The 12262-nt window shown below is 35.4% G+C and overlaps 1 protein-coding gene across 1 annotated transcript; it reads right to left on the bottom strand.

Annotated features, from left to right (window-relative positions):
* Positions 1 to 4346: 4346 nt before the first annotated feature.
* LOC141698599 (cytochrome b5-like) lies at positions 4347 to 6763 on the bottom strand. Its single transcript, XM_074503323.1, has 4 exons — positions 6621 to 6763; positions 6290 to 6402; positions 4869 to 4935; positions 4347 to 4779 (listed from the first exon to the last, which is right to left on the bottom strand). The coding sequence occupies exons 2-4, from the start codon at positions 6380 to 6382 to the stop codon at positions 4535 to 4537; spliced, it is 405 nt and encodes a 134-aa protein (XP_074359424.1). The 5' UTR covers positions 6383 to 6402; positions 6621 to 6763; the 3' UTR covers positions 4347 to 4534.
* Positions 6764 to 12262: the final 5499 nt, after the last annotated feature.

Below are 12262 nucleotides of genomic sequence, written 5' to 3'. Positions count from 1 at the left end.
GATACTTCTCAGCATATCGCGACTATCCGGATAATATGAATTCACTGCTTAGAATACCAAGAACCTATTCAGTGAATAGTTACCGTACAATGAACTCCTTCTACCCTACAATGTCCCGATTAAATACAAGGCATGGATCTCGTGTCAAGCCTATCTAATTTAATCACTTGCTTACCATTTACTATGCGTAGTTCTATGCAAATTAGAAACTCCTTTCTAATTTCATTCACTCTGGCCAGAGATTCCTGAACTAGCATAAGTGGATCAGCCTTGAACATTCGCTTCCTTCACTGGAAGGGGTAGATTCTATATTGATCATACAGTATCTTCGTGTACAAATTCCTATACCCAGTAGAGCCCTAATAATTGTCCCTGGAGACTAAAAACTAAACCAAAGCATAGTTCAGTGTACACAAGATGACTATGATGACCTCAAGTCTAAGGATACTTGTACAACTATCACTATGTGAACAACTGCTGACACGTGAGTGAACTCCATCAGTTGTTCAGTTGGGCGAGTCATGTTCAGTGAACTTATTCTATAATAAGCACCTACATACTAGCTATAGTGGCACCACACAAATGTCTATGAGAACAGACATCCTTCATAATAAAGCAAGCATAGTATGTACCGATCTTTGCGGATTATTAATTACCAGTTAGTAATCCTATGACCAGGAACTATTTAAGTTTAGAGTTATCATCTTTTTAGGTCTCACTATTATGATCTCATCATAATCCATAAAAAGCTTTACTCTAAACTATGGTATATCTTATTTAAACACTTAAATAGATAGAGCCCGTAATAAAAACAAAACAAGTCTTTTATTAATATATCAATGAAATCAAAACAGATTACATAAAAAGTTATTCCTAAATCCTAATACATGATTGAATTTAGGACATATTCCTTTCAAGATGCACAGTCCAGATTTAACTAGGAAGTCTAATTTCATGGAGATTTTATAGGAACTTCTTTTATATCAGTTGTAAGGACTTCTCTAATATATATACGTGCATTATAGATATAGAGCTCAAGTATAATTCGTTTTTACTTACAAATTGATTTCCTAATAGGAGTTTGTTTTTCTTTCAAACTCTATCTTCTATCTTCTGTTAAAACGTTTTATACTCTACAAAATAGAAGAGATGTTTTCTGAACGTTGTTCATCCTTCTTTCTCTTCTATCTAATGTACACATGAATGTTGGAAATCATCCCAACGATCTTAAATGATAAAATTGGATTCTAGCCATTGTAATTTGTTGAGAATGTTTCAAATGTTAATGTGTGGTTATATATGTGGTGTCTTGCAGTTTTATGACAGACGACTTGGCAAGCAAGAACACATACAACTCCTGATCTTTATTGATTTCAAAATACTCTCGAGCTCCTAATTATATACACGTATTTTATTGAAGAGAGTTTATAGTTTGAGTTGTAATCTTTATCATTGATTTGTATTGTTCAAATTGTATTGATTAGTTGCTGGATATGTTGGCTAAGGGAAACAAGGGTTTAGTGGTACTTGCTAGAGGAGTTTGTACTACGGGGTAGTATAGTACTTAGAGAGCAGGTTCTTAAACAGGGTTTCAGCAAGCCATTATCAGCAGCTGGGATAAAGGGAGATATATTGTTTTATCTTGTAGTTGTAACCTTCATTGATCAATAATATATTCTCTTACCAAGTTGGTAAGGGACCAGGACGTAGATCATAGGGGCTTAGGGGTCGAACCTGGCTAAAATTCTTGTGTGTTCTATTTACTTTTCTGCACATTATTTTCTGCATTGCATTTAGTCATCTCAGTTTACTTTTTTTGTCAGATTATAGTTCAGTTGGTAAAATCTCAGTAAGCTATTATCGGGTAAAAGTTAAAAGTAATCCTAGTTAGCCATAATCACCTATTCACCCCCCTCTAGGTGTATTTTCAAATACTAAATTATAAAATTGAAAGATATTAAAAATGTGACATGACTACTCATATTTTAATACTTACACCATAAATTTTTATTTTAGAATTAAAATTTTAGTGTACAAACCCTAAATTCAATTTTTTTTCTTCGAAAACATAAGAAATCCTATTTCATGTTGGCCTATCTAAAAGAATGCAAGGTTTGTGTTTTTTTCAATTTCATGTATTTTAATTTAAATATAGTATTTGTGTTCATCGAATATATATTAACTATTAAGAATTAATTGATTATGTCCAACTTAGAGAGAAATATAATTTGAATTCATTTTAGAAAAGTTAAAGATACATTTTTTTTCTTATTTTTAATGTTAATAATGTTTTTGAGAGTCGTGTTGACTATTTTTTTAGTAAGGTATTAACCAAACAAACAATCATAATCTATTATGCTTAAAATTGCCTATTACTCTTAAAATAGGATGTAACATATGCGATGGATGGTTTAATTTTAATATTTATTATTATATTATTATTATCATTATATTTACTTTTTTATTATAAAGGTAAATTATGAAATAAAATAAATAAGTTTTTAAAAATTGTGATATTAATTTTAACATAAATTATTTAATCTTATTTTTTAAAATTTATTTATTAATTTTGCGATTCAAATATATTTTGATATAAATGGCCAAAGGAATAGTTTTTTAGTAATGGGCTTGTGATAACGACGTAATGGAGTAGTTTTTTATATGGCATTTTTTAAATTAATTATACTAGCATACGTTTGTGCGATGCACGGGTCTTGATTAATATTTATATATTTTGAACTCTATTTTGTATAATTTTATTAAAATTCTGTATAAATAATTAAATACTAAATAATGATTATATAATTATAATTTCAAGTTAGGTTCAAACAATATAAATAGTATATGATTGATGAGATCTAATTCATAATTAATAATGTAAATGTTTGTAATTGGTGAGTGAGATTCGAATCTGGAAATTTATATATATCTTTATAAATAATATATATTTATTGTTAACGGGATTCGAACCTGACAAGTTATATATATCTTTATAAATAATAATATAAATGTTTGTTTTTGACGGGATTCGAACCTGAGAACTTATGGAGTGTATTTTTTTTAGTATTTGGATCTAACGACTCTGATTATTTGATGAAGAAGATCCGACAGTCGTGATAAAAAAGGATAACCAAAATGAAATGTTAACCAAACTACAAATTATAACTTATTCCGGTTATTATAATATAGTATAGATATATATTTTTAGTCCGCGGGATGAACTAAAAGTGTTTCCTCTGAGAGAGGCATACATTGAGTCATGATAAGCATTGGCCTGTTTTTTTGGAAAGTGTTAATGAATCAATTAAACAAAATCATGTTTTGCTTATTAGAGTATAATACGGATAGTAGTAGTTTAACAAATTAGTAATTTAGGCTGATATATAATACTATTTATTTATTTTTTTAATAATCAAAATTAGGGGATAATCGTTGAATCAAATTATACCCCATTCCGATTATTATAGTATAATACGGAGTATAATATAATATAGATACTACCCTGAATCTGTACTGACTTTGTATGCTGTTATATAAACTTCTTGAAATAAGAAGACAAATGTTTAGTAATTACCTATTCGGTTCTACCTGGATTGGAGCAAAATAGACACATGGATATTAACAAAACATTAGTCCTACCAAGTACATGAATCAATTATACCAACACAGTGAATACTACTGTATGTTTTTGTGTGCTTGTGTATGGGTGCAGATATGTGGAGTCTTATAGTATGTTTGCTCAACCGGAGAGATGCTGGGATTGGTTACTTACCAAGTTAGAATTTATGTTGATCATATGAGCTGAAGTATTGTTGCATGGCATTTTTTCTTCTCAGCAGGAGTCTGTAAGCTTATCTTACTACCGATTTTGTAATCAAAGAATGGAAGTTATAGTAGCAATAAAACTCAGAGCACATTTTCACTTGAAATTTGTTCTTCAGCACCAGAATTCACATTTATACTTTCTTCGCAGTCTGTAATTACAAATAAAAACCACCTGATCTAAATACTTTTCTTTCAGTTCATACTAATGAGATGCAGCGCGAAATGACTGGAAAATTTGAACACATGGAAGTTGACTCCTCTCTCTGAATTCTTTTTTATGGGAAAGGGATGAGAATATGATGTTTGTTAATATCAGCAATTATGTTTCCAGTTTGTCTTCCTCCAAATTGACAGATTAGGAAGATTTTGAACATGAACCAGAAAATTTATCATTCACATTGAACACGGCCTCTCGATTGAAGGCCAAATCCACAACTTGTGTTGACCTTTTTTCAGTTTTCCGTTTATTGATTCCTTTTCAATATCGAACCCTATATTTGATAAGGTAGAATCACATCACATATTGAATAAAAAGATTTAGAATTTAAACAAGTTATTAACAATAAAATCAGTAGTACAAGAGGTTTGAAGTCGGCAACTTCACATCTGGAATTGCACAAAAAAGACTCATATTGATCCAGAAAGTCCAATGAGAGCATCTTCTCTTATAAAGTTGTATGTTAAAGCGTCGCACTTGAAAACTGCATGCCTAATCCTTTTTGTAGATGTGATATAAACCATAAGCTAATGCAATGATCAATAGAGGTACCAAAATTTGGAAGATCCCCCGTGACTTTGACACAGATATTTGTTTTGCAACTACTGCAATTGGATTGTACTGTTTTTTCGCTGGAAGAGTGGAGCTGTCAAGGTCACCAACGTAGTATTTTTGCAAAATGCCTGTTGCTTCCCCACTATGGTTCACACCATTATAATCTTCAGTCGCATCTCTTCCTACAACCATAAAATTTCATTCCATTTAGCATCTTCTGTATTCTAATGAAGTAAACTGAGCTTCCCCAACAACAAGCCAAGTATCTTACCAGTTGCTTTGAGTATAATATCCTCTCCACCAGGATGCTCATAAAGAAACGGGGTCACATCATACACCTACAGTGTTCCATATTTACATAGATAAGTTGTAGATATATAAATTTACAGATGCACCGCCTAAACTCATCAACATACAGAGAATATGAGTATATGCAATCAGCGAGCCTCTTTTTCACTTACTATTGTGCCAATTGTTTGTGTGCAAGAGGTCTTACTGTACTCTATATCCAATTACTATTTTTAAATCATAGTGTTTCTGTGCAAGATCCAAAGTGGTGTGAGCCAAAATAATCTGAAAAAGCAGCGATGTTGCACTAAAAATTGAAAACAAATATTCCATTAATGTTTGGTAGTTGAAAACTTTAATAGTTGGATCAGCATTGTGCAAAAAGAACAACAAAATAAATAAAAAAAATAACAGAAGTTGAGACGGTTGAAAATGATGAAAATGCTCGATTTCAACAATTTCTTGGACGATATCGAAAAATAAAAAATAAAGAAGCTCATATTGCTTTTCGAGATGCACTAATCGAGCATTTGTGAGAACAATATACTAATTTGGAGTAGTTTAATCTTTGTTATTTTTCTTTTAGTTAATTAAATATTATTTTTTTTCTTCTTTTTTTTGTTTAAGTGTAATGTTTTTCTAATTTAATAAATTTATTAAGTTTGAAATTAAAATGATCTTATTCGTTTGGCATCCAATTGAATTAATATGTATCTGAATTAATATCAATACATTAAAAAACAATATATTAATAGTAGAAAAAAATAAAATATTGATATATGAATTTGGACCAAAATTTAGACCGAACTGTTGGAATAGAGAGTTGTCTCGGCCAAGATTTAGGCCCAAAAACATGGTCACTCTTGGAGTTGCCCTTATAAGTACACACACAAGTTGGGTCTTATAAGATGCTTGACAATACCCGAGAAATTAAGTATAGGCTGGAATTGGAGCTTTCCCTATTTTAGTATATTATCAAAGACTCAGGCAAGGATTTAAGATCAATCATACACATGGGAATTGGGATCAGTTTAAGATCGAGCAAATTCGTGGATAATAATGCTAGCGTATCGTATTGTGTTTCTTAATTGCACATGTATATAAACTGTGTATGCTAACAGTTCCTGCATCCGTTTTCAACATGGTATGAATAATTTCTGCAACATAAACATAAATCATCTATGTACGTAATCGGGAATCAGTTGCTCATATATAAACATCATCAGAATCTAAAGCAAGAAAAAGAAATGCAGATTTAAGGCATGTAGACGGAAAGATATAAACATTAGACTACAATTCACAGACTAAAGCAAAGGAAATTTAAATATTCCATAAAAACATTAATAAAAGGTTTGAATAAGTAAAAAAATAAGGAAATTAAAAGTTTGAGAACAATTAAGCAACCTTGTTGGAGATAATAAGCCAGCAATCAGACTTGTTGTTGTGGGTTGAAATATCTTGAAAGGTTAGAAGCTTAGCATCTTGAGTTAAGGTCATCTTCTTCTCCTCCTTTAAAACTATTACACCAAAAAATATTAAATAGAGTGATTAAGCATTTGAATCAAAAAAGTTAAGGGTCAGTTTAGATCGTGGAAATTCGGGTAACAACGTGAATGAGATTCTAATATATTTTTGTATTCAAAGCTCATCCCATTCCGGTTAACCGAGTTGCAATCCCCTAGTCCAATCGGGACACTAATTATCTGATTAAAAATAGTATTAGTAGTAGTAGTACCTGTTGTGGAAGGGGTCAGGAGAAGAAGGGAGGTGCTACTAACTTTATTGAACAAATAATACAGTCACAGAGGTTCTGAAATTGTATACAGAATTATGTAGTGCATGTTTGCATAAGTAAAGAGGTTTTTTTTTTATATCAAGACCGACTGTAGGTAGTCAAATTTGTACACCCACGTGGACCATTTTCTTTATTTTGTGGCGGGCGGGATGCCGCTCTGGACGATTTTACCCTTCTTCCTTGACTTTCCATCTAGTTGTCCCATTTTCTAAAAACAATTTCGTAGTCTTAATTCAAGAAAATTATTATTTAAGAGAGCTTCAATATTATAAGTTTCTTATTCTTTTCAAAAAAGAGAGTCTTTCGTTCTTTTTATAATTAAACTATTATTCGGCTCTTCAAATATATTATTATTCTTTGGCCACTGAGTATATTTAGTAAATATAATTTTGTTAAATTTATGTATGTTAACAATATTATCAGGGAATTATTTAAAAAGTAGATAATTTATTTACTTTTAATAATATTTTTAAGGAGAAAAATGAAGATCAAACCTATCACTTAAAAAATCACATAATAACAAATAATCTAAAGTTATTACACGAACAAATCTAGCATAAATTGGTATTGTGAAATATCTTTAGAATTATAAAATTCAAAAATAATACGTATTAAATTAATGATAACAATTTACGCGAGAGTTGAGACAAAAAATTTTGCATTATATTTATTTTACAACATATTTACTCTTCACTATAATACAATACATGATCCACCATATAAATATTATCGTACGTGCTTTGTTGATTTATATATTAATATTAATGTGGATATAAAATATATCTTAAAAACATATTAAATGTAGCATTAATTATGTTTGGAATTATTGTCCAAATTCTAATACAAATTAGGTTGATCAAGCCCCGTCACAGGATAACAACAACAATCATATTGAACACATGTGACGTCATATGTGGGAAACCAACAACAATCATATTGAACACACGAAGCAGAACTACCGGTGGAACCCACGAAGACACTTTCGTCCTCCATTGAGATTCGAGCACACTCGTCCTATGCCACTCAAGGTGGAGCAATTCCGACAGCGACTACTGACGCCCAATCCCAAGGGATGAATCCCCGATCCAAGATCCACCTCAAGGGACGAATCCCCCTCTTCAACAAGTGCATGCGCCATTAGGCTCCCCTCCTGTCGGGTATGAGTACTCAACTATCGTGACCATAGGGACTACCAACCCACCTTACGAGATGCCTCTATACCCAGATATTAGAGTAAGTGGCATTTCTAATTGAGGCGATGGACAAGGTCGGACGCCCCAATACATTTGTGGCTTAGCTCTAATCCCTGAAGATTAAGATTTCTATGGGTCTTACTCTGCTAGAGACTCGGATTCATCAGAGGTTGAGACCGCCCCAAGGAGGAGGTATTCCGGTAAGGAGCCCCAATATATAGGGTCCCAACAGCACCGAAGCACCCAATAGGCGATTCCCAAAGACGTACAAGAGAGGATCAAGACTCATGAAGTCGAGATTCAAAGGTTGAAGCGTGATCTAGAGATACACCAGACACGAAGACTCTCACATGCGGCAAGACCAAGGGACTTTCCTCCCGTAATAGACCTGGAAGGTCCAGCACCAAGAAAGAGAGTGCTTATCCCAAGGGCCGACCCAAATGACTTGATATTCTTAGGAGATTTTGATGATCTGAATCCTCGATTCACCGACGAGATTATGAACGCTAACATCTCGAGCAAGTTCAAGATGCGCACCATCAAGGCATATGATTGTACTTGCGACCCAGCTAATCATGTCAGTACGTTTTCCAACGCCTTGTTGTTACAGCCCGTGAATGACGCTATCTAGTGTCGGGCCTCTCCTCAAACCCTGTCGAGTATGGCTCAAAGATGGTATAGCCGTCCACCCCTAATTCAATTGGATCCTTCAAAGAACTGAGTCGGGCCTTCATCAAGCAATTCATTAGTGGAAGAGTTCATGAGAAGAGCTCGACTTCTCTCATTGGTCTTATACAAGGAGCGAAGGAGTCCCTTGGAGACTACCTAAATCGAGGGATGAGTTCCCATAGCAAGGGAGCGAAGGAGTCCCTACAGCAAGGGACTAGGGATGAGTTCTTCAAGATGTCCCTGGGAAACCCCCCCTGAAAGCATGTTGCAGCACCTGAATAAGGCCGAAAAGTATATCAAAGTGGAGGAAAGTATGAAGAAGACATTGGTGAATAACGAACCCGTGAGCAACAAGAAGCGGAAGACGGATCAAAAATATGATGCCAAGGACAAATATCCTCGAATTGGAAAAAACTTTGACTCCACTTCTAAGAAGAATCAATCACCAAGGTTCACTGAATTTGCAAGGTTGAACGCTTCAAGGAGACAAATCCTTATGAAAATTGAGAAGACAGAGTTTAATGGCCGAAGCCACTAACGGGAGACCTCGGAAAAAGAAACAAGGGATGATACTGTAGGTTCTATAGAGATGTTGGTCATGATACCGATGATTGTATACAACTCAAATATGAGATTGCGTATTTGATTCGAAGAGGAAAGTTCAGACGTTTTACCGAGGATGAAGAACCAATAGGCTAGAAAAAAGAAAATAATCAAAAAGATGACGACCGAAGAGGTAATTATCAAGATTGTAACGAGGGCCGATACTCTACATAATATTGGGAGGACCGACAATTATTGTGACTACAAGGAACTCTAGAAAAGCATATGTGAGAGAAGTGATGAATATAGTCGGAGAGGCGCCTAAGAGTGCTAAGACTGAGATAATGCTTGAGTTCGGCTGCCTCGACCTTGAAGGTTTAAGGTTTCTCCAAGATGACCCTCTAGTTATCACCTTGATAATTAGAAATTGTCTTGTCAAAAGGGTCCTGGTCGACAACGGAGCTTTAGTAGACATTCTATTCCACGACACATATCTAAGGATTGGGTACACTAACTCCCAACTGACCACATCCGATGCACCCATCTACGGGTTTATTGAAGTAGAGTGTTAAGTAGAAAGAGCGATTCGACATCCCGTGACTATTGGGGAAGAGACCAAAAAGGCCACGCAAATGTTAAACTTTCAGGTGGTCAATGTGGCCTCTACCTACAATGCAATCATGGAGAGAACGGGGATTCATGCGTTTAAGGTCGTGCCCTCGACCTACCAATGGTACTTAAATTCCCAACCAGAAACGGTGTCGAAGAAGAGAAAGGAAATCATAAAATGGCCCTAAGTTGCTATGTAGATGCACTTAGACCCGATGGAGCTGGGGCAGGTTCTCCCCATTGAAGCATGGATATCCGTGAGAATGAAAAACTTCGGGGGAAACCAATGAAGGACTTGATCCCAATCCCGTTAGATCCTTTAGAGCCGGATAAAGTCACATATGTTAGAGCATTTTTGGAGAAGCCCTTAAAAGGCAAGATGACTACATTTTTATAAGAAAACGGTGAAGTATTTTCTTGGATTGTAGCTGACATGCCTGGAATCGACCCTGACCTTATACCTCACAAGTTGAAAGTCGATCCAACTCGGAAGGCTGTCAAGCAAAAGAAGAGAATTTATGCCCCTGATAGGTTGTAAGCCATCAAGTAGGAGGTCCCAAAAATCCTAGAAGCTGGATTTATCGAGGAAGTGTTATTCTCCGAGTGGTTGGATAACCCCATGATGGTCAAGATAGCTAATGGAAAGTGGAGGATGTGCATCAACTTCACTAATCTAAATGATGAATGCCCAAAGGATTGTTATCTCTTATCTTGGATCGATACCCTGATTGGTGCCACCACTGGGCACGAGATCCTGAGCTTCATTAATGGCTTCAGTGGTTACAATCAGATCAAAATGCATAAAAATGACATGCGTAAGGTATCTTTCATAACTGACTTTGGTGTCTTTTTCTATCATGTTATGGCTTTTGGACTTAATAATTCAAGAGATACTTATCAGAGATCGGTGAATAAGATATTCACCATATAATTGAAAAGACCATGGAGGTCTATTTTGATGACATGTTAGTCAAAAACATATCCAAGGTCAATCATATTAGTCACCTCAAAGAGGCATTCAAAGTGCTGAAGCTACACAAGATAATGTTAAACCCTGCCAAATATGCTTTTGGCGTTGGGCATGAATAATTCTTGGGCGACAAGGTCTCAATAAGATCAAAGTCATCCTAGATATGGAGCTTCCCCATTCCATCAAGAATGTTCAGAAGATGACCGGAAGAATTGCAGCTCTAGGGAGGTTTATCTTCAAGTCAAGAGATAAATGCCTGCCTTTTTCAAAACCCTAAAGATGGTAAAGAACTTCGAGTGGGTAGATGAGAGCCAAGAGGCCTTTAAGAAGCTGAAAAAGTACATGATTGAGGCCCCATTGTTGACCAAACATAGTCCGGAGGACATTCCTTACTTGTACCTCGCAGTTTCCAAGCAAGCTGTGAGTGTCGTCCTCATAAAGGAACAACAGAAGCTCCAAAAGCCAGTTTAATATATTAGTAAGGTGCTCCACAGAGCGGAGTTAAACTATTCCACCACTTAAAAGTTTGCACTGGCCCTAATCATGACCTTGAAGAAGTTAAGACCTTACTTCTAGGCCCACAATATTGAAGTCCTGATGGACCAACCTTTGGGAAGCATTCTTCACAGCTCGAAGGCTAGCGGAAGGCTCATAAAGTGGGCAATTGAGTTGGGTGAATTTGACATCAAATACAAGCCTCAAACAGCCATCAAGGCTCATGCCATAACAGACTTCATGGTCGAATACACCATTAGCGACCAAAAAGTTGGGGGGGGGGGTAAGAGATAGTAATCCGAAAGGAAAATAGAAAGAGAAAGATGAAGATTTGAATCTAAAAAAATATTAGGTTCTCCATTTTAACGGAGCGTCCAAAATAAAATCTAGTGGTGCATGCCTGATTTTGCAAAGCCCCGAAGACTTCATGATTGAGTATGCTTTGAAGTTCAATATCTTGACTACGAAAAATGAAGCGGAATATGAAGCTTTGATAGCCATCTTAGGCTTGTCTAGAACAATGAGGGCCAAGAAACTTAAAGTTTATGGAGATTCAAGACTTGTTGTTGCTCAAGTCAATGGAGAGTTTGAGGCTAAGGGAGACACAATGGACAAGTACTTGAGAGTCTTGAAGGGAATATTAACTCAGTTTGATGAATGGTAGGCTGAACATGTTCCGAGAGAGGAGAACACTACGGCCGATGCCCTGTCTAAGTTCGCCTCGTCTGAAATCGAGAACTAACCGAGAAATATCTACTTCCAAGTCCTGAAGACCCCTACTATACATGTCATAAATTTGATAGTACCAATTATTGTGGTGAGTTGTTGGATTAACCCAATCAAGACTTACCTTGAGACTGGATGGCTCCCCGATAATGCCCAGGAGGCACGCAAATTATCGGTGAGAGCGCTAAGATATTCGTTGATTGAAGGCCGCTTGTAAAAAAGGTCCTTCATCATTCCACACTTAAAGTGCTTGAGACCTCTTTAAGTAGAAGAGGCACTTTAAGAAGATCATGAGGTGATTTGTGTACAGCACTTAGGGGGCAGGGCCCTCGCTCCCAAGATAACTGGAATGGGATTCCACTGGCCAAGTATATTAG

Source organism: Apium graveolens, chromosome 11 (assembly GCF_009905375.1).
Source record: "Apium graveolens cultivar Ventura chromosome 11, ASM990537v1, whole genome shotgun sequence".
NCBI lineage: Eukaryota > Viridiplantae > Streptophyta > Magnoliopsida > Apiales > Apiaceae > Apium > Apium graveolens.
The sequence above is the reverse complement of the archived record's forward strand: the minus strand, read 5'-3'. Positions and strand labels throughout refer to the sequence as shown.

Coding starts and splice junctions, on each gene's coding strand:
- LOC141698599 (XM_074503323.1), bottom strand. CDS start 6,382: ATGACCTTAACTCAAGATGCTAAGCTTCTAACCTTTCAAGATATTTCA. Junction 4,936..6,289: donor GGCTTATTATCTCCAACAAG/GTTGCTTAATTG, acceptor GGAACACTGTAG/GTGTATGATGTGACCCCGTT. Junction 4,780..4,868: donor TATTATACTCAAAGCAACTG/GTAAGATACTTG, acceptor TTATGGTTGTAG/GAAGAGATGCGACTGAAGAT.